General features: G+C 42.2%; 1 protein-coding gene across 3 annotated transcripts in view; it reads right to left on the bottom strand.

Annotated features, from left to right (window-relative positions):
- The window catches only part of LOC140361618 (septin-7), a 51,670-nt gene that overhangs the window by 22,909 nt on the left and 5,104 nt on the right, over nucleotides 1–23,657 (bottom strand). For all 3 annotated transcript variants that reach the window (XM_072447354.1, XM_072447353.1, XM_072447352.1), the window contains exon 3: nucleotides 15,714–15,820. In XM_072447354.1, coding sequence (XP_072303455.1) covers nucleotides 15,714–15,820 — 107 coding nt within the window. The remainder of the gene's footprint in view (nucleotides 1–15,713; nucleotides 15,821–23,657) is intronic.

Below are 23,657 nucleotides of genomic sequence, written 5' to 3' on the forward strand. Positions count from 1 at the left end.
TTCCAGTGACGGAGAGATCCGACTCTCACAGACGGACACGAGGGAGACTGGAGCTGGAGCCACTCTTACGCTAATCCATTAACTTGTTGCAGCCCTAATTTGTTTAAAGTAGTTTTATGGATACATTTTAAAGCGGCACTATGTAACTCACCTGCTTTTCTCAAAAAATGTTCCAGTCTGGCATTTAATCTATATTATTATTTTTAAAGCTAATCAAAAAGACATGTAATAACTTTCTGAGCCTCCACGCTTGCGTTGCAATGTCTCTTTATGTAATGCACTGGTTTGGCTGGTGTTCGATGCATTGTACAAACTGGAGAAATAATATGTTTGATCTTGGTGCAAGTGCTGTGCGTCGTTAAACAGGAAACAGCTGTCGCTAACGTACGCTAGCTTTGTTAGCATCGCTGGAAATACAGCAGTTTATCACACGATCGAGTCAGCGTTTTGTGAGAAATGATTATTTTCTGTGCTCTCTTTAATCAATGGTATCACTCAAAAAGGGTCCAGGAGCCGAAAGCGAGCGCATGAGATTTGGAGGCTACTCCCCCCAGGATCTGCCTCGGACCCCTTGAACGGGCAGGTACGGTTCACCTTAGACTGTAGAGACACTTTTGGACCAGTGGAAATAAGCCATATATATCTGGATGGTTTTCAAGCCATTGTTGAGCTCTAAAAATGTGAGGAATTGAACAAATGCAAAATAGATATTTTAAGGTTTCTAAAGGAAAACCTAACGTAACAAAATATAAAATGCAAGTAGTTTACCTCAAGCTATTTTGTTTTCAAGGAGTGAATGAAAATACCAGTAATTGTAGAGTACAAAATCCACTCAAAATTAAAATGTACAAATACTTCATTAAAAGTTTAGAATTATTGCACTGCTCAAATCAGTGACACATTTGGTACTGTTAAATCCAATTAAAAGGGCCTTAAACAAGTGAATTTATCTTTAACCTGATATCCAACAAGATAGTTATCCAGCTAAATGTTGACATAAATGTCGGTGTAATCCCTCATTCGTCCAGGCGTGTTCCATAGTAGAAAAAGCTTCAGTTGTAGTCATCTGGACTCCGTTTGAAAAAATAGACGTTTCGACTCTCATCCAAGAGTCATTGTCAATAACAGAATTTAGGTCGAGAACTCCGATATTAATACTGTTCTGTGGTAAGACCCGCCCATTGGGAGGAGCCTTCCTGAAGTAGAAAGAGTTGTTTGTTTCAACAGAAACTCCCCCCTTGTATCTACCGAGCTAGCCTATTCAGGATCTTAATGGGCTATTAGAAACCTCTTTGTCTTAGTGAGACCCTGGCTCAACCACCCTGAGGACCTGATTAGCATCTGAATGTCCTGGTACTGGTCCTTTACCTTTCCAGAGGTTCAGTAACCCATTATAAATAACAGGAAGATTAAACCTTAGCCCTCCATTTCTGTTTAAAGAAGGTCTTTCTTTTTTAACAAAAATAGCTTCCTTGACTCCTCTTTCAAACCATCTTTTCTCCCTGCTTAAAACCTTCACCTCACCGTCTTCAAACGAGTGATTAGAGGCTTCAAGATGGAGATGCACGGCACTCTGTGGTCCTGAACTTGTATTTCTTCTGTGCTGATAAAGCCTCTTGTGTAGAGGCTGTTTCGTCTCACCTATGTACCGTTCTTTACAGCTTTCTTCACTGCATTGGATCGAATAAACTACATTGCTCTGTTTTTGAGTCGGCAACTTGTCCTTAGGGTGAACCAGTTTTTGTCTTAAAGTGTTTCCTGGTTTAAAATAAACAGGGACTTCGTGTTGTCTAAAAATTCTCTGCAGTTTTTCCGACAGGCCAGACACATAAGGGATAGAAACACCCTTCCTTCTCTGTTCAGTTTCCCTTTTGAAGCAGGACAAAAGGGAAACTGAACCGTTTCAGATGACCTTTGAACCCTGGCTGCTCCGGGACATGTCCTTCTCTGGCTCAAATTAGCTAAAGCCCGTGCAATAAAAACAATGAATTAAACTGAGGACGGTCTACTTGCAAACCGACTTCTTTCAATAACAACAGGGTTCAGAATAAGCGCTATCGCATCGCAAAATGCAACGCAATTTCTCTCAAATGCGATGCATTTGTTAGAAAAAAAGTGTTTTTGTATCACAGCTTTTGCGATACAAAAATGTGTGTTCAATTGTAAAACCAAAGCGCCTAAAAGTGCTGATCACTCGTCAATTGATCGTCAATAACGGCACGACACATGTAGGACGCTGTGTGGACATGACACATGTAGGACGCTGTGTTGACATGACGAGTCCCGTGGCTGAATCAGATCGTGAGTCTGAAAGTGGGAGGAGCCACGTGCAGTAAAGTTAGCGTCACAGATTCGGACTTCCGAGGGCAATAGCTCCTAAACGCAAAAGTCTTTGCAGATCATTCACTTGCCAAAATACTCATATCTACACTGCCAAGTGACTACCTCGTTTTTAACAATCAGATGCGTATTTTGGGTGCAGCGAATTACACTGATCCGAATGTGCAGACGGCGCCGAGACGAGTGCTTAGGGACCGTCATCAAATGTGCAGCTGAGACGAGTGCTTAGGGACCGTCATCAAATGTGCAGTCGGAGCCGAGACGAGTGCTTAGGGACCGTCATCAAATGTGCAGCCGGAGCCGAGATGAGGGTACTTAGGGACCGTCATCAAATAGCAAAACGAAAAATGGAATGGAACGTCAAATAGAGCGGTACAATTTGAATAACACATAAAATACACCATGATGGACGCCACAGCAACCTTTATTTTTCCATCAGAAGCTTAATACATATGTTTTGTGAGTGTAATGACAATTAATATGTAAATGAGACTCTAGCAAATAGTCATCTGATTGATGATGATATGGAAGAAAGTTGTTAAAGGCCATCTGACTTTGTGTTGATTAATTTGTTCAAAAACTGATTTTATTTGCAAGTTTTCTGTTTTATTCTAAAAAATAAATGTTTAAAATTTAAAGGTGGTATGGACGATTTTTTTCAGCAAATTTTTTATCATATTTCCTCGTGGCGTGGATAAATCATTTGTCCTGCCACGTATCAATCATAAAACGCACCTATGCGCTTTACCGCTCACCTGCAGCCGCGTGCGGTTCGTGCTCACGTTTCCACGCGCCTAAGCGCATGGATCTATCATAATATAGTTCCCTCAGTGTACGGGGCAAAATGAAGACGGAGAAAGACAGTTCGAGCTGACGCAGAAGTGGACAGAAATCTACGGTAGACGAGCGATGCGATGCGCTCCGTTGCGCTAATAAACAAACGTGTGTTGTATCAGTCCGCACGGGGGAGTGCGCATGTGCACTTCCACCTGCGTTCTCAAATCGCCGAAAAATTGTCCATACCACCTTTAATTTGTTAAGAGTTTTTTTTTTTAATAGAATGTTTACAAATACATTTTAAATAAATAATCGTGTTATATCAATGGAAAATATTGATTGTTAGTCACTTTCACGTTTTGCTATGCAAATTTGAAAAAATGAACGCATTGTTTAGCAGCACCGCTATACAAGTGAAAATTCTTAATCTGAACCCTGAACAACCAACAGTTTTCTGGTGCAGAATCCCACTCTCTGTTCCCTGGCCCTGGAGCAGACGTGCTGCCCCCAGACGTGCTGCCCACAGACGTGCTGCTGCCCACAGACGTGCTGCTGCCCACAGACGTGCTGCTGCCCACAGACGTGCTGCTGCCCACAGACGTGCTGCTGCCCACAGACGTGCTGCTGCCCACAGACGTGCTGCTGCCCACAGACGTGCTGCTGCCCACAGACGTGCTGCCCACAGACGTGCTGCCCACAGACGTGCTGCCCACAGACGTGCTGCCCACAGACGTGCTGCCCACAGACGTGCTGCTGCCCACAGACGTGCTGCTGCCCACAGACGTGCTGCTGCCCACAGACGTGCTGCTGCCCACAGACGTGCTGCTGCCCACAGACGTGCTGCTGCCCCCAGACGTGCTGCTGCCCACAGACGTGCTGCTGCCCACAGACGTGCTGCTGCCCACAGACGTGCTGCTGCCCACAGACGTGCTGCTGCCCACAGACGTGCTGCTGCCCCCAGACGTGCTGCTGCCCACAGACGTGCTGCCCCCAGACGTGCTGCTGCCCACAGACGTGCTGCTGCCCACAGACGTGCTGCTGCCCCCAGACGTGCTGCTGCCCCCAGACGTGCTGCCCACAGACGTGCTGCCCACTGACGTGCTGCCCACTGACGTGCTGCCCACAGACGTGCTGCCCACAGACGTGCTGCCCACAGACGTGCTGCCCCCAGACGTGCTGCCCCCAGACGTGCTGCCCACAGACGTGCTGCCCCCAGACGTGCTGCTGCCCCCAGACGTGCTGCTGCCCCCAGACGTGCTGCTGCCCACAGACGTGCTGCCCACAGACGTGCTGCCCACAGACGTGCTGCCCACAGACGTGCTGCCCACAGACGTGCTGCCCCCAGACGTGCTGCCCACAGACGTGCTGCCCCCAGACGTGCTGCCCACAGACGTGCTGCCCACAGACGTGCTGCCCACAGACGTGCTGCCCACAGACGTGCTGCCCCCAGACGTGCTGCTGCCCCCAGACGTGCTGCTGCCCCCAGACGTGCTGCTGCCCACAGACGTGCTGCTGCCCACAGACGTGCTGCTGCCCCCAGACGTGCTGCTGCCCCCAGACGTGCTGCTGCCCACAGACGTGCTGCTGCCCACAGACGTGCTGCCCACAGACGTGCTGCCCACAGACGTGCTGCCCACAGACGTGCTGCCCACAGACGTGCTGCCCACAGACGTGCTGCCCACAGACGTGAGCTCATTGGAAAAGGGGCAGAAACAACACGGTGCTGCTTCATACACTAGTGGTCAAAAACATACCGTATTTTCCGCACCTTTTTTCATAGTTTTTTCCCCAGTGCGACTTACACATGTTTTTTCCTTCTCTATTATGCATTTTTTGGCTGGTGCGACTTATACTCCGGAAAATACGATACCTGTTTTCACCTGAATTTGATCAATGTTAGCACGTTATTAAACATTGTTACGCTTTAAAATATAGGAGGTTTAAGTTCGTATTACAAAATTATTACTAGCCAATAACATTAGATAGAAATGAGCGTCATTTGCATATGATACTATATATATTATAATCGGGTAACTTCATTCTACGAAAACATTTGCACATGAAATCAAGATTCGTTAGCTCTGTAATGTTTTACAAAAGGAAATAAGAAATTGTAAGAGTTAATGTAATTTGACAACCCCATTTCCTTATCAAACTGATTTATTAGCAGTACGATGTTACAATACAGATGTAAATGACCCACTTCAATATTCAAATTTAGCAAATTATAATCAGTGTTTTGGCTTTAAATACAGGTTAAATGTTCAGGTAGAGCACTTCGATGGTCAAATGAGGCCAGCTAGCATCAATTATAACAGAAAGCTTATTGTGCAGCAATATTGTTGATCAATGTGTGCTTCTGTAGTGGCCTACTTAAAAGTGAAAATGTATTTATTTTATTCATTTAAAATGACATTACATCTCAACAAGATTTATAAAACTATTTAGTTCAGTTATTAGAAGGTACCATTCTATCCAGGGTGAGCGATCTTGCCAAAAATGAATATAGTCCATGGAATATACATAAAAATCAAGATGGAACAGATTTATCCAACAAACTGAAATGTGCTTGTAGTGTGATTGACACTTTCTAGGTATTGCATAAAGTGAATGGAATGTAAAATGAAGTACAAACATGCAGACGCGCCACTTGGACGTTTGCACTGTACCTTCTTTTAATTTGTTACCAGATCGTGTTGTTGAGTATGTATAACAGTAAAACACAAATGTAATGAGTTGAAATGAACACTGGCCCAGCTACAGTCCGTCTACATATCGATGTGGAAGTGCAGGGTGGATTTCTGGCAGGTGTGAAATTCTTTTCCTGCTGCAATGTCGGAGCAAACCATGATCAAATTTCACCTCACAACTGCTTTCACTTTTGAGGCTCCTCGAGCAGAGGAAATGGAGCCAAGTATGCATGTGCAGAGTACTTTTCAAAAACACAAAATACTGAGGGTGTAGAAGGCATTAGCAATAAGCTAGCTATATAAAAACAATATGAACACTTACTATGCATCTTTTTGTGCTAATTAACACCATGCAGCAGGAGTCTTTAGCAGACTGTAAAGGATAGAGACGGAAAGTTCAAAAACTGATTTAAAACGGACCATTTGGGCAGCTAATGCTCGTTTCTTTTGAAGTTTAATTGTTCACATTAGCAGCTAGAGCCAATATAGGAGCAGGTGGTAAAAAGCGATGATATATTTTTTTAAACTTCAAATTATAAGCGTGTTTTATCCCAAGTTCTTATGAAACATTATACCGTATTTTCCGGGCTATAAGTCGTACCAGCCAAAAATGCATAATAGAGAAGAAAAAAACATATACAAGTTGGTCCGGAGTACAAGTATATATATATATATATATATATATATATATATATATATATATATATATATATATATATATATATATATATATATATATATATATATATATATATATATATATATATATATATATATATATATATATATATATATATATATATATATATATATATATATATATATATATATATATATAAAAGTATAAGTCGAACCTGGGCTAAAACTATGAAAAAAGGTGAGCCTTATAGTCCGGAAAATACGGTAATTGTAATAAAAATTTATTCTGCCAAGACACGGTTAGCAAACCTATCCCAAAGCCCTAATTAAGGCTGCCGCTAATGATCATTTTGCTAAACGATGTGTTTATTCTGTCAATCGAAAACACTTTGCACTTGCAGCCTTAGGCCCAATCTTAACCAAATAACCCGTTTCTAATCCTAACCTTTATCTGATTGTGGAAAAAATATAGTGAAACAATTAAACATTTGCTAGCATAGCCTCCAATACAAACTGGCAGTTGTGTGGCAGAAATGGGCCGCGTCGGGTAAAGCTAGATTAGCATGACACTTTTTTTGCTTTTCCACTTGCACGTTGTGATTTAACGCCCCAAAATACTGTCACTTTGCAATGTTTTCTTGTATCCATAGCTACATGTGCCAGAATGCTAAAAATACAGCCGCCCTTGAGCTAAGACAGATTTAAAGTGGAAGATAGATTGAATGAGGACTCGTCTGTTCAGCTTCAAAACATCTAAATGAGCCTGGCTGTGGACTTCATAAGCGCCATCAATCTCCACGTTATCTTGTCGTCTAATCTTTGAAAATTCCTGTGAAGCGGGTGCAAGTCTCCAGATATAAAAGCGAGACGTGCCTTTACAAGAAATAGACTGTACGGACGGGCTAACAGCGCTGTCCTGGTGTGCTCCCAAAGAACTCAATCCGGTCCTGGCTTTCGTCTTCATCGGCCCCATGTGTCCCCAATTTTCATTTCTATTGCTTTCTAGGCCTTAATAAACTGAATGGATTCGATTATAGCGGCGTTCCGTTTGGGTTTCCAAGGCATTCTTTTGGCAGGGGATGGGAAAATGTTTGCCGCAATTATTTGTAATGTAATTATGGTGCGGGGCTTGGTGCGTCAGAGAAAAAGAAGGATCTCATATTCATCATCGTGGTCATGACAGGGGATAAACAACTTTGCTAGCTAAATTGTACGCAGCGGGTTTCAGGCTTCTACATTTCAGCTAACGCTCCGTGTAAACAACAGACTTGTACGTTTAGTCTGGAGGACAATTGAAGCATATTTCAGTGTCTCAAGTGAATAATGCCATAAACACTACTGGGGAAGCAATGCTCATGGAGTAAACACAGCTAGCATGGATTAGCATCTGTAGTAACAAACAGGAGCAGATCTTTATATCACTTTCTAAGTATGGTTGGGGAAAAGTGCTCATTGTAATGTATGGAAATCAAAATGGGTTTACAAAATATATTATGGCATCAAAATATGACCAATACTATACACCATCATACTAATATTTACCAAGCTATTCCAGCAAGCTAATGAACGAGCTAAAATAGGTTTATTCCTTGTACCAGGTTCTTTTGGTTTCACAAGATTACCATTTAATGTAAAAAGAAAATTACAGCAAAGGATTACCATCAAATACTGGAATGAAAATAGTGTTCGCTTAAGTAGCTGAAATAAATATAAAGTTATGGCTGTGCTATTTTTTGTGTGAATGTCTTAAATAATGTTTTGTTAATATAACAGCCAGAACCAATTATTAACACCGTTTTTCCCAGTAAAATACAAAAACATGGAACATTAGTCGGTCAATGGTGTGATGGCGACCACATTTTTTTTAGTCATCAAAATAATTTGAATGGAATTAAAGATATTTACATGGACCACGGCCGAAAGTAGAAGGCATGGAGCGAGTAACTAAGAGACGTGGGAATGAATTCTGAATGAATTTAGACTTTTTACATCTCGTCTGGTCAGGGCACGTTGGGCCAATAAATAGTTAGATCAAATAGATAATTTTGGAAACGTTTTCTAATCCAATGCCCCATTTACTCAACTAATCAAGACTAAAGTTTAGTCACCCAAGTATTTCTCTGGTCGATTACAGCCTTTAATAGTGATGCCTTGTTTACGGCTGCAACTAACGAGTATTTAGTAGTTGCAATAGCAGTAGTAGTAGTAATTGTTTATTCTTTTCTTATTTTAGTGTGTCTTATAAAACATCTTTTTGCATGTGTTCTGAATAGTCGAGGTAAAAATTCTGAAAAAAAATGTGAAATTTTAATAGCCGACTAGATTACTCCGATTAAGTGCAGCCCTGATACCACTGCGTTGCCTCTTTTCTACAAAATGCCTTTAAGTTGTGATTGACAAGTCCAAACCTAAAGCCAATCCATACAAATGTGTAGCTATTGCATATCTTAAAACAACGGGTATTCCACTGTACTAACTTTTGATCCCACTGTACATGAAAAAGGAAGTGAAGTGTATGAATGGAATGCGCAGGTAGTGCACGGAGCGAGCACAGCCGAGCGGCCGTGTGTGAGCAGACGGAGCCTGTCGGAGCACTTGTAAGGATTAGAGGAGATTTGGAGCAAAGCAGCAGATCACAGAGAACAGGTGAAGAGCCAATCCTCCACACACTGCTCAGCCAATGTACCCCCAACAGGCCTGCAGCGGAAGAGCAACAGAAAAGGGAAATATCGTTCAAATCAAATTACGCTCAAATATTGCTATTGTAGTTGGGCTAAAGACGACGTTGTGCTCGTCGTGTATCCTCAGACTGTGATCCGTGCTTTGGGGCGATATGTTCAGGGCAGTGGACCAACCGCAGTGTGAATCCTTCTCCAGATCTTGAGCCAGAATCTTGAGTCAGAAGTGTTAGCTGGAGGATTAGCCAACTACTGTGCACCCAGAGGACACCCACTCAAATACAGGACGAGCGATGCCAATTCAAGGTCCCTAAAGTTAAGTCGCTGCACTAAATATATTCCTTACTGAATCCAAGACACTTCTTAGAGTTAACTATAGGGGAGTGTTAGTTTCAGAGTAGTTAGCTCATCCCTTCAGACAGATATATAAAAGGACCGGAGCACTGTCAGAACTGAAGAAGCTACTTGGATGAGCGACGAAACATATCCGCTCTTGAAACATTTTCTTTTGTTGAAGTTTCCATATAACTTAAAGTATCGTGTCAAAAAGTATATACCGTATTTTCCGGACTATAAAGTGGCACCTTTTTTCATAGTTTTGGCCGGGGTGCGACTTATAATTACTCTGGAGCGACTTATATGTGACATTTGTTATTTTCACACTTGCAACCGCATTTCATACTCCAGTGTAACTTATATAGGTTTTTTCCTTCTCCATTATGCATTTTTTAGCTAGTGCGACTTGGTGCGACTTATACTCCGGTGCGACTTATACTCCGGTGCGACTTATACTCCGGTGCGACTTATACTCCGGTGCGACTTATACTCCGGTGCGACTTATACTCCGGTGCGACTTATACTCCGGTGCGACTTATACTCCGGTGCGACTTATACTCCGGTGCGATACGGTAAGAATTTTCAAATATTGCAATATTTTCCAATATCGTTCAGTCCTAATTTTCTTGCTGAGCTCAATTACAAAAAAATGACATGATTTAACTTACAATCTAAATATGTATTCTTTTTCAAGCAGCCTTACTCCATCCGCTCAGGCCCATCTGTGCTAGTGTCCAGGCTGCAGTAACAGTATCCGCTTACAGGCTTCGAATGCCAGCCTGGGTCAAACTATGCAGCTGCAGCCCTGCCCCTGTCGTGCCCCTGTCCTCTGCAGAAGACAGGACTTCTGCAGCACGCATTACTATGGTCCCAAAACCTGTGGCTTTGAAGTCAGCTTCATTTTACATGGCGATGATTGGAGCAGGGATCAGCTTTGGAGATGACTGTGAATGTGCCATTGTGGACAAACGGGCAGTGGTATGAAGACAGGGAGGTGTCCGGAATTAGCGGAGGAAGGAGGAGATTAGATTTAAATAATGTAAAGGAATTAAATGAGGTTTGGATGTTGAATATGTCGACTAACTGACAAAGGAGCGGCAGAAGTAAACGAAACTAGAAGCGAAACCAGAACAAAGGCATAGGAAGGATCTGAAAGTGGTATATTTGGTCATTGAGCGTTTCGGACTTCCGTTTTGCAGAATGGTGCTGCTCACAGTAATATGAGCTAATATGACAAGACAAAACAACAATGCCAAGCTCTGGCATAAAACTAATGTATAGTAGTATTCAAAAACGTGTTTGCAATTCTGAAATTAATTTGGCTTGTGACTTAAATTCACTCAGATGTGGGTAAATAAAGACGATATTAAGGCAATCTGATCAAATGTGCTTGTTGGAAGTTGAAGTATTGTGCAGTATTGTCTTTGAACCAATGCCTTAAAATAAAGCTCGACATCCGTCCTTTTAAGCAGATGGTCAGCCCAAACTAAATATTTATGCCGTACTGTACCCGATTTTTACTTTCTTGAAAACATTAAAAAAACAGTTTGTAGCAGTCTGTGCATTTCTCACATACCTACAGCCTCTTGAGAATCTTAATTATTCACTGTAATGAGTTTATAACCGCGTTCCCCAACTTTTAGACCCAGAGTCACGGTAAAGCGAACACCAACTAGCATGCTAACAGTTCACTTCCTGTTTTCGCTCAGAATAAAACGCTCTACAATTAGATGCGGACAGCACACAGCTTTGTCATTTTCACCCTTGAAGCTGCTTTTACAATATATCACTACTGGGGCAAAACATTATTTTACTTTACTTTTAAAAAAATCTGGTTCATTCCCTTGAACGTAGATTCGCTAAAAATGGCAAAAGATCGGTCTGATATTTGGCCGACCGATTGTTAATCAACAATTAACCCATCTCACAAATATTGTAAAAAGTTAGCCTCGTATTTGACACGTCTTTTGACACAGACGTCTCGATAAAAAACTAAAAAATAAAGCCAAAGTTATTTTCGTAGTGAAAGAGCGTGTCGTTACAGTCTGCTCTTACGTCCAGGCCTGAATACCGGCACCGGGCCTGAATACCCCTGAATACCGGCACCGGGCCCGAATACCGGCACCAGGCCCGAATACCGGCACCGGGCCCGAATACCGGCACCGGGCCCGAATACCGGCACCGGGCCCGAATACCGGCACCGGGCCCGAATACCGGCACTGGGCCTGAATACCGGCACCAGGCCTGGATAAACGGGCTGGGCGACTCGACGCTAGGACACTCTTTAGCAGGTGTGGTTGGAGGAGTAACATTTGATCGCAGAGTGTGGTTTTTGGCATGGCAGGACGTCTCTCCCCAAGAAAACAAGGCGTTACATCAGCACAATCGGGCAGGTCCGGACAGAATGAGTTCTAGTTTGGCTCTGTAGAGTATTTTTCACAGAAGGCGTCACAGGAAGTCAGCTCTTTCCTGTCTGCACCGTCAACTGTATTCGATCTGCTCACAGGAAATACAGGTCATTTACGCTGGAGTAAATAAAGCACAAATGTGGCCGACTGTTAGAGAATTGGTCCGTGTATTAAAAAAGGTAGTAGGTCTCATATAACATTAAAGATTATTCATCACTTGCATTTCAAGTCAAGATCAAATGTGGTTAGGGTGAAGTGACATTTCCTTTTTTGAAGTGCCAGACATGTTAGGTGATATAGCAGTACTACTTTCGGCATGAATGACATCAACAAATATCAGGTTTGTAAGAAAAAAAGAAAAAGCTTAACATTTTAGTCAAACCAAATAATTAGACTGCATAAGTATAAGTATCAATTGTGTACATTCTCTTTTGCAATATGATAATAATCAAGCTGTAAATGTTTGAATGAGTAATATACAGTATATACGACTAATTATAGCTACTAACCTTTACTTTTAATAGTATTATACATTTAAATACATGTTTTTTCAGTTGTTTTTTCAGTTTTTTCAGTTGCCTAAAGTCGTTTCAATATTTTCTGTAACAGTATATAATAGTATATCGTTTTCACAAGATATACAGTTATGTTCTGCTCAGTTCATTTTAAATCTTTTGGTTTTCTAGTCTAGTATTTCAGTTCCTTTTTAAGAGCATATAAATCACTAATGACTTGATTCAAGAGTCTGTAACATGGCTTTCTAAACAAAAGAATGTCCGGTATGTTGAAAGGGTCACGTCTGCTGGTGGAAACGCCGTTATCCTCCGTGACCCTGGCGCTCGTAACAATAACACGTATGTGGGCCTGCTGCATACTTTCACTATCAGCACGACATGACGCTCATTCACACTGACTAATACTCTGTCATGTCAGAAGAATGCGCTTCCTCTCAACCTATTGTCAAACAGCTGATTCCAGGTTGTGATAAATGGATGACTTAAATATAGACCAAGACTAAGCCACCGAACCAAGCAAACTCATTTTAAAGCTCAGAAGAGTTTGTTTGACAATCTATCACTCAAAGCAGCCATTAAACACATTACTATACTTATTATCCAGTCAAATGGAGCTCTGTCAATATGAACGTGCCATATCTCACTGTAAAGCGCAGAACCTCCAGATGATTGTTGCTCTACTGTACGTTACACGTGTTAGTATAAGTGAATGAGCAAAAGCCATCCTGGGTCAAAGTTAAAAGAATCACTCTGATATCATTTATGTTTGGGGCAGGTATTATTAATTGTACTTATTTTGATTGTCACATGATTTGCTGTAGCAGACTTACTGTATTATCTAATTAACAGAGATAAGGTACAAGTTATTCATATATAAAAGCGTGTCCAAAAAAAAAAATCTGGGCAATAAAGGTGCGAATCAACAGCCGTAACATGCATATTAATTAACCGATAAAATATAATAGCCATATGATGTGCGTATTAACCATATAAAAGTGGTTCATACTGAATAAACATCAGCTGATTAATCATAATCTACATTTCCGCAGCCTCTCAACATCAGCATTAGTACTGGCTCCAAAAAACCCACATTGGTTTGGCCAAATGAGTGTGTAATTGTGTTTATTTCCACCAATCACTCACTCAAAGCACGACAGACACTAACCAATAAGAGCAGTGGGCGGGCAAAAGAACAGTTCCTGTGTTTGAGCATCAGAGCATCACATTATACACATGACTCCGGACGGGCAGAATGGGCTGTAACTCCAGTTTGACTTTACATGATTTAACTGCCACTAGCTCAAAAACACATTCACTTGTTCATTTCACACAGTTGTGATCGAGTTAAGCACATCGTGTCGAGCAGAAAGGACCTCCAGAGTCCATTCTCGGTCTAATATGCACATTCCTCGCGTTGGTGGTCAGTTTATATTTACTGTCCACAATCAAATGCTGCCCAGTGTTACAAAAGCCCCTGTGTTAGATTTATACCTCAGCACTCTATGACCCGGAGCTCCCATGATCCAAACACCTCCACACACAGCCGGTCCTCAGCCTGGTCCTGGGCCTGGGCCAGCGGACCAGATTAAAGTGGGCACAGTGGGCCCTTGTGTTTGTGTAGGCCGACTACTTCAGACTCATTTGTTCCGGATGATTCAGAAATATCCCTTGGTATGAAAATGGACAAAAAGGGCCACCGTAATTGGAGCATCTTTTATTTTGAAGAGGGCACTTGACATTCAAAGTGTAACTCCATATTTTCTGTCCTGTGGTGGGAAGCACCTTTGTACCAAAATACTATCATTATTTCATCTCATTTTAAACGGGTCTTTTGGGCCCGAAGGCTCCATTCGATAGGACCGCTGCAGCGTGAAATGAGGAGCGAGAGACGGTACAGACACTGGTCGAAGGAGGAACTAAACCCACAACACCTCTAGGGCAGAAACCACACATGTGAAACGCCCCAAACCACTGCACCACCGGCAACGCAAACTAAAATCATTAAAAAAAAACAAATGAGTACAAGAGCAAGAAGACACAAGCATTAAAACAGTTTTGCACATGAGCTGCAGAGTAAATATGCACTAAATATGTGTTAATAAAATAAATACAATGACCTAATATGTCTATAGTGCTAGTTCTTATATTTTTCATATTTAAAGTAGAGATAAAGGTGCCGTTTTAGACCGTATACCGTATGTTTTCTCTTTTAAACCAATGAAATTCATCTTAAAACTGTGTACTTTATAGTATATATATATCACGGTACACAGTTGACTTTAACTTAGGAGAAAACAAACATTTAAAAAGCTGTTTAATGCGAAAAAGGACATCACATTATGTTCCCTGTAGAAGGATCACCGACAGCCATCGTTTGATCAGAAACTAAAGATTTGTACCAACTATTTCACTTTCTATGGCGGCGTTGCTATGGACGGCACATGTGGCTCAAGTTGCAGCTCGAGATTTACGTCAAACTGAGATGTTAACAAGCAGCTTCCCAAAAACAACGCTGTGATTACGCAGGCCAATTTAAATTTATAACCTGTGTTTGCTGTTGGTACACACACCTTTGTTACAGCGGAAGAACCGGTTTCACTGACTAACGCCGACACTTGGGTGGCAATGGCACCACAAAAACAACTTTACAGCATGCACAGGTCCGTCACAATAACACACTTTGACGGGCCATATATTGTACAGAAAACATCACAATTAATCTGAATATTGAAACTACTTCACACACAAACTCTAAAGCAGAAAAATCCCAAATAACCTTGTGTTAATGTATTGTATTTAGGTGCAAGTCGATCAATCGCATCTTAGTCCACCAAAAGTTTTTATTAGTTTACTTATAGTTTTATTGGGATTATAACTATTAATATGGGCAACAACAGAAGGAGAAAGAAAAGTGTGAGTTAGCAGGAGTTTTGGAGTGGCAGATACATTTATTCTGTGTTTTTTACGTATAAATGTGCTGTTTGTTGATACGTTAAGTACTCAATATGTTTTGTAGTGAAATCGTATGATCTTTTGCGTGCATTTTGAGGCAAATGTAGTTGACTAATTGATGTGAAGGGCATGACTTTGGTTGACTACAGCCCTAAAAGTAATGTTAAAAATGTAAGCTGCAGTAAACAAATGGCACAATCAAAAAAGCAGAAGTTAGAGTCAATAATAAGTCATAGAAGTTCCATATTTCACAGTCTACAGCACCAAAACATGTCATAGAATGCAAAGAAAACTCAACAAAAGAAATACTATTCTAGATACAGCAATCGTCATCACAGGTTTATGACGGTGATGCGGTGTTGGATGCACTCGTGTTACCTGTACGGTCTTCTTGATCCGGTGCGATGGCCCGGGGTATTCCGGCGAGTACAAGTCTGTGAGGAACAGCGAGTTGATGAGCGTGGACTTCCCCAAACCGGACTCTCCTGGAACACACAGACACGAGGCATTTAAGCGAGCGGGTTTGGACTCGGACATGGCTCGGGTCAACTGTGTACACCTGACACAATCTCCAGATGTGTCCAAGCTTCACTGCCAAAGCTTTTACCACACACATTCTTCACAGGCATTCAGAGCTTCTCAGGACAGGAAATGGTTGTCCTAAAAGTCGGTGTTAAAGAAAGCAAGACGAGCTTTAACGAGTCAGTGACGAGCCATTGACAGTCTTTTTCATTTCATTGTTTTGTCACTTTAGTTGTTCCAATACAATCTAATTTGAGGGTTTATCATGTGCAAGAATATAGTTTAATAAAAATAGAAAATATAAAATCTCGCTACATTTTTCTTTTTGATTTGAAGCTGTTAAATGTCACTGACCACGAGGCAAAGGAAAAGGCAGACAGAGGGAAGTTCAGTCGTCCTAAATTCTTTTCCTGTCTGCATTTCAGGAATCTAATCAGAGAACGAGGGAATAGGAGGGGGAGGAAAAAAAGAGTCCAGGACTGTTACAATCAGCACACATTTCTCTTGAACAAGGAAATTAAAATCCAAAAGATTAGATTACGCTCACCGAGTTACGGTATCAAAAGCACAAGATGCAATCAACCTTTAAACGACACTCACAAAAGCAGCTCTGCACAGCGTTATAATGAGTATAATAAAGGTCTTCTATATAGTGTAGAGTGCTTGTCTGAGCAGCCAGTCGCTTCTACACTCTGCAGAAGACACATCCTCTCAAATGTTGTTACATTCAGAACTTCATTTAACACAGATTTACAGATTCCAGAGCGTTGCTTGTTGACTGACATTTCTAAGTCCTCTGTCTTATTTTCATTTCTTTTTTCCTCGTAAGCTGCCATGTTTGTTTGGACACGACTGGACCGTGCGTTTCTCTGATTGGTTAATGAGTCTGTCAATCACACCCTTTGGAAGTCAGAGCAGCTGGATGTGATTCCACACCAAAAACCTCTTTGTGAAGTATTTTCAAAGCATGTGGTCTTGGCTGGTCAGGCAAGTAGAGTGCCATGACCACTGCTGTCCTGAGATCAAAAGGCTCAAGGTCAGACACGACACCAGGCTATGGCTGCATGAAATGTGGTTATAGATCCATGATAGAAGAAGTTTTATTAGCAGTTATAACTACAACGTTTTAGAGCTTATGTCTGTCAGAAGCAAATGGATCATCAGGTGGTTTCGGGGAGAGCAGTTGGAGATGGCAGAGCCTCGTGTGTCTGTACTCCGGACGTGAAAGGAGGTGAGAGGCAGCTGCTTGACAAAAGCCTCAGTGTCAGGGAGCAGAGGCGTTTAGGACGGCCTGGCATCGCTGCCAAAAAGCTGTTCCTGACCTTTCCAAGAGGCTGAGCGCTGTGTCCGAGCAGGGCAAAGACAGACACTCATCGCCTGTGAAGCCACATGAAGAAGCAGCAGCACAAAGGCTTTTCTGTTTACAGCCTCAATGTTTTCCAAGAGGAAAGGGATGCATTTATCTTGTGAGAATGCCACAGTGATTATAGCTGCTCTCTGATGAAACATGCCAGAACGCAGCAACATTACTCAGGGTTGATGGCAGTGGAGATCACTTATTCACTCAAATGGATAACTACCATAAGAGGCTGTGGTCTGAGCAAACTGTGGCTCAAACGCCAGCGATAAAGACGTCTGCTTACATTTGGAAAAATCATGAAAACAGCAAGAATCAAGAAAACATTGAGAAGGAGCTCCAAGTCTATCCCGAGAGAGAAGCTCCAGAGTCACTAGTGACAATTCCAATTCAATATTGATATTGATGAAAAAATTAATGAGTAAAAATGGAAATAGAAGAGTATGAAGCCTAAACATTTCAAATAAAATTACTGTCCTTTTTGGATATTAAGCTGCTAACTTTTTACCTCACGCTTTGAACCCTGCGGTCATTATAACTGTGTGTGTATTTTATAGATTTTTACTGGTCACCAGGGGGCAATCTAGCAGGAAGTGCAAGCATTTGACACACTGTAGAAGAAGACGCATTGTGTTTTCTATATTTTAAGCTTCAAAACACTGTGTTTTATTATCAGTCTAATGAGGAAGTGAATCTTTACGCTGAGAAGACACATGTGGAGCGCAGACACGTGATAAACGGCGGTCTGCAGTTTAGAACCTGCCGCATTGAAATGAAACTTTCTTGGCCAGACCTGACTCACAAGTCAAAAGACAACATGACACTGACTCGATAAGCACGAGATCAGGAGCAGATGATCACAGGTCAATCAGCTCACACAGAGTTATCAAGGACAGAGGGGACAGTTCAGATGTGTTTGTTAAGCTTCAAAATGCTGTGTGTTTTATTACAATCCAACATATATTCACTGAAAACTTCATTCTAAATATTGGCACATACTCCAATATTTGATCCTTCCTCATGTAAAGCATCGTCTCCCCACGAGGAGCCTTCCATTTGATTAAGTTGACAAGTTTGAAAGTAAACCGCTTTCCCTCCGCAGCAGTGTTCAGGAGGGGCTAGCATGCCTTTGCGCTGGCGGCCGGCCCTGGAGCAGACTCTGGGCTGGGGTGTGGTGGCGTGTCGTTTTCCACAGCGCTCTCATACTTTGGGTAATGTTGTGGAGGCGTGGTTAGGTCACTTCAGACCGGTGAACGTTTTTTACAGCCCCTGGACCAGCCAACCGTATAAAAGCCCATTGAGCTGAGCATCTCTCGCCGATGTGGAGGAGGGCCCAGCGCGACCAGGCTGTTCGCTCGTGGCTCGGATCGCTTAGCAGCCAGCACACTTTCTTTAAAGGAAATTTCCAGCAGCTGTGTAAACCATGGGGCTTTATTCCGACGGTGCTTACCATCGCAGTGGGGAGAGGCTGGAGAGAGGCAAGGAAAGTTTGGTTTGAAAAGGCTGCACTATAATGGGTCATTCATTTCACAAAGTCATTATGAAAGATGGAAAGGTTCTTCTGAAACTATAAAACAATGCAAAAAGAGTTTGTACTCATTCACAACATTTACTTCTTCAGTCAATACTTGAATTAAACTATTGACAAAACTACAAACATTCTTTACCAGGACAACATGGTAAACAATTCTTAATCTGTCCAAGCAGCAATCCACAAACTCTTAGTGGACTTTCTAGGACGTTTTAGACAAAACCACATGGAATCCAACAGCTATGTAATGTATCCACAATAGTGAAGATGATAAAACTTAAGCCGCCTTGATTTTACTAGCTGAACAATGTGGAAAAACAGAACTAGCTCTTTTTTAAAAATGTGTATTGGTCAATTACCCAAAGCATTCCTAGCATTCCAATTACAACATTCTAATAATAACAGCTAGCATGCTAACAGCACACTTCCTGCTTCATGGAGAATAAAGGGCTCTATAATGAGATTCAGACGGTACACCCCAGTGTGCAGATTTAACTTTAGTACATTGAGTGGAGCCCCTTTCAAATCAAAATATGAAGATGGTATCGATTTATATTGAGGGACAGCAATAACTTGTTACTTGGTTATCGATAGGTTCTCAGTCATATTCATGAATCATTGTTCATTTCCAGCATTAAAAGTACCTAATCAGACTTTTTTTCATGTAATAAAGTAAAATCGATTTTGCCCCAGTAAAGATATATGTAAAAGCAGCTCTTAAGGTCCAAATATGACATCATTATGGAGCGTTCTATTCTCTGCAGGAAGTATGCTGTTAGCATGCTAGTGTTTGTTAGCTTTGCTGTGATGGCAAAACTTACTCGCTCCCTCCGAAAGTCGTGAAAAGCACTTATAAACTCATTGTGGTGAATAATTGGGATGGTGGGAATGATCGCCTTTAAACCATTAGATTGATTGATGCATTGTTTAACTGAATCTTCAGCCTCTGAATCTAAATTGAATCAAAACATGGGATAGTGGGTAAGTCGATCGTATCAATAAAATTAAAGTTTGTTCATTAAAGTGCAAGTCTTAAATTCACTAGAAGAAAGCGGTCTTAAAAAGGGACTTTCCCCAAAGCAAAGTGCCCAGTAAAAGTCCCACAGGCCTGAGCGTAACAATGATGTGACATACATCTGCTGGCACAACCATCCATTACCCTGAGCCTGCTGCTGTCAGATAGTCCCGTCTAAAAGCCCTGTGCATTTATATGGGACATTCTTTGTGAAACGCACCGGGCCGCACACATTCAACTGTGGGCTCCGGCTGCAGTGGCAAACGTCAAGGTCACTGCTGCAGCCAATGTGCAAATCATTCCCAAATATTGACTTTACCAACCCAGTTTCACCAGCGTGCCGAGAGGAGCGCGCCACACCAACGCTAATGTTAGTGCACACAAGGAAAGGACCAGGCGCTCATGCACTTCCTGTGGGCCAGTCACCGTTAAGCCGGAAGAACATCCCTTATAATTAAATAATAACAAATACAAATAGACGCTTGAAACAAGGCTCTTCACACATGATTTCTGCTAATTTTCATATTTCCAACTATTTTGATAAGCTTTTGGCTAGGGCTGGGTATCATGGCCAATTCCCTAAATCGATTCGATTTCGATTCATAACGTCCTGAATAGATTCATCACGATTCGATTCAATTCGATCTGCTCTTAAATAAGGAAAATGGCTCAACTGTGTTACAAAATACAAATAATAAGGGCGTACTGACGCTGAACTGTAAAGGGAAAGAAATCCTGCACATTGTCAAACTTGCAAAATAAAAGTTTAACAGTGAAGAGGCAACGTTTCGGCGTCAAGGCCTCTTTACTATTAAACTTTTATTTTGCAAGTTTGACAGTGTGCAGCGTCAGTACGCCCTTATCCTACGCACCTGGCACCGAACCTGATGTGCGGAGCATCGTCTTGATTTACAATTATATTGATATCTAAAATTCTCCAAAATGTTCAGAAGCATGTAAAATAGATATCGGAATGGAAATTTTATTTTTCATTCCAATACAATAAAATATATATTGTTCTGCCCACAAAAAAAAGTGGTGTAGCATTTCCTCGTTTCAAAAATACAAAGCCCTTTTCCAGCAGAGTACAAATCATCAATAACAATATTATGTCTGCACAACTTGCTCTTCATTCGTTCTTGCTCAAAATAATCCCGGACAATTTCCATGTTATACAACACTTGACGTTTATAGTGTGACAGTTACATTAAAAACACAGCATTAGTCACAGAGTCTGGCACAAATTGTGAGTTATATTTATAATCTGTTGGAAACACTTTACAAGACAGAGAAAGCTGCTTTAAAAGTGCTGTGGTGGCACACAGTACATCAAGATACTTCTACCATTTCTGCTACAGTCGTTCCACAGAAAACAGATCATGCAATGGCATTATTACAGTTACACAAAACAAAATGTGAATGATTATTGTTGTTGAAGATTCAATATTTGGTTTTAGTGCGTGGCTTTGTTTGTTTGTCCCTAAATTATAATTCAAAAGACCATTTGAAGAGTTTGAATATAGTGTCGCTTCTACCCATAAACTTTAAACAGGAAGAATGATGAGAATGCATGACTTTCTTCACTTTCTTCACTCGATTCCCTTCCTGGAAACAAAAGGTTTTCTGCTCAAACAATATTATATCATGTCTTGCTAATGTACAAAACGCTGTAGTTTAGACACAGGATTAGTTTGCAGTTTGAGGTTGAATATGTAAACTTTGGCAATTTATCTTTTCTATTCAATCTAAATCACAAATGCTCGTCAGAAAAATGACAATTAGATATTTTGCCCAAATCATCCAACCCTAGCGCTCACTCGCCACCGTCTGCGAGTCTAATACACGTCTCCAAATTCCATTACAACTCATAAATTCCTGCGCCAGTGGGTTCCCAGCGGGCCGGAGCTCTGACCCCTCCCGTCCCGTCTCCAAATGAAGGCGTGGAGCGGCACAACATTATCAAGCGCTTCATCGAGTCGGCCGTGACAGCAGCAGCTCGTCCAATTAGCCGCTCCTCTAATTACACCCTGCACATGAAACGGCCACGTAAGGGCGCCTTTCCTGTGAGCGCTCGCAGCGGGGGGAAACTCCAGGGCGGGCACCGACGCAGCCGGAGGGGAGCGGGCTGCACTTGTTGCTAAGGAGACGGTAGGAGCAATGTGACATCAGCTGCTGGAGGACCCGCCCCAGACCAGAGGGCTGAGGGAGGCGAGGGGGAAGGGGCTGGCTGTGCCCTGTCGACTCCGAGCAGGGAGAAGTCGTCATTTTGGACTGTTAAAAAGGGCTGTACCTGTTATTTATAAATCAAATCCGTTTTGCCCCAGTACATATAGTAAAAGCATCTATTTGGGTGAAAATGAGACCACAGCGCCTTCTCTGTATCGATTTATGGAGTGTTTTATTCTCCAAGAAGCAGGAAGTGCGCCGTTAGGGATCATCTCAAAATGGGTTGAAGCTGTTAGGGATCATCTCAAAATGGGTTGAAGCTGAAAAGACTTAATTTTTTTCGTCTCTCTCTGGACCCCCTCCCCCCCCAAAAGACTTAAGACTGGCTTCACATAAAATTTTATACGTTGATAAAACGATAGTAGCTTTATGGACCCTGCTCACCTCTAGTGAACATCCCTCAACATCCTTTGGTAAGTTTATATTTAGAAGTTATGAACTCTCCAAATAATGTCACCTGTCGCGCATGTTTGTTTACTCAATCCATATGGTCCAGGGGCCCTAGGGGCCCTACGACACATCCCATTCAACCCAAACTGTGAGATGACCACATTGAGTCTCAAGAGGATGAGAGAGTGAGAAACTCTCAAATGTTTCTTGTCAAAACCTGTAATTGTCAATTGCCTGTGTTTAGCCCTTAGACATGTCAGAATGACAGAAGCAGGACAAGCTCTTTCGTCACAGTGAGAATCTCACGTCTTCTGTGATTGGCCAAAACCTCATGCGGTTTATTTTGTTTCCTTCTTCCGGTCAGTGCGTAGCACGTTACTAGAGCATAATCTCTTGATCATTTGCTGCGCTGCGTCTTGCAGCAAAAAATCTTTTCCAATTTTTCTGCACCAGCCGCGTTGGCGACAGCGACGCCCGCTGCGCGCCCGCCCCCCGCGCTGGCCACGGCGTGCCGCAGTACTCGCCATGAGCACGGTCGCCGTGAGCGCTCCCCGTGCTCCGCGCACGCACTCTTCCTTCTTTCTTCCTTCCGCGCACGCACTCGCCGCCTAATGTTGGCCTAATGCTCGTTGCTGATAGTTTTTTAGCATTTCAAAACAATTACTGCCACAACGATGTATTGAAGCTTCAAAGCAACAAAAAGACGAAATGTAGGTTCAAACATGCAGCACTTGCACAGCTGATGAACCACATGACCCTCCAGGACAGGACGTGACATAACCCCAGCATTGAGAGGGCCTTTCTGCAGGTACAGGCTGTGGGGCTCCTGTGGCTGCTCCTGGCCTGGCTCCACCAGCTTGCCTCACACTTGGCTCTATGAATGGAATGACAGGAAGCGTCCTCCCAGGGCTCACAGCCTACTACACTCGCACACCAGCATTTGTTTTAAATGTGGTTTCCTGGAGTCTTGTTTCACACATTCAAATGCAACCATCACTGGTGCATTTGAGCGGCCACGAAAGTGAGAAACACTGTGAAAATGAACAAAAGAGTGGCCAAGTTTTGATGACTGAGCTTTTCTTATCAAGAGGTCTACAACCAATCCTATAGTAAAATCATGTGGACCAGAGTTTAGTCTTGAGAAATACTTTGTGTGTTGAATGAAAAAGGTTAAAAAGTCTGTATTGTTTTGTTCACACCTGTTATATAGGGGCTTGATGGAACTGTATTTGTGTAGGATGGATCCATTTAAGCACACTCAACTACTTGTCAAACCGATTC

The sequence above is a fragment of the Eucyclogobius newberryi genome, unplaced genomic scaffold (genome assembly GCF_026437365.1).
Source record: "Eucyclogobius newberryi isolate DKJ021-1_F unplaced genomic scaffold, fEucNew1.0.hap1 SCAF_16, whole genome shotgun sequence".
In the NCBI taxonomy this organism is placed as follows: domain Eukaryota; kingdom Metazoa; phylum Chordata; class Actinopteri; order Gobiiformes; family Gobiidae; genus Eucyclogobius; species Eucyclogobius newberryi.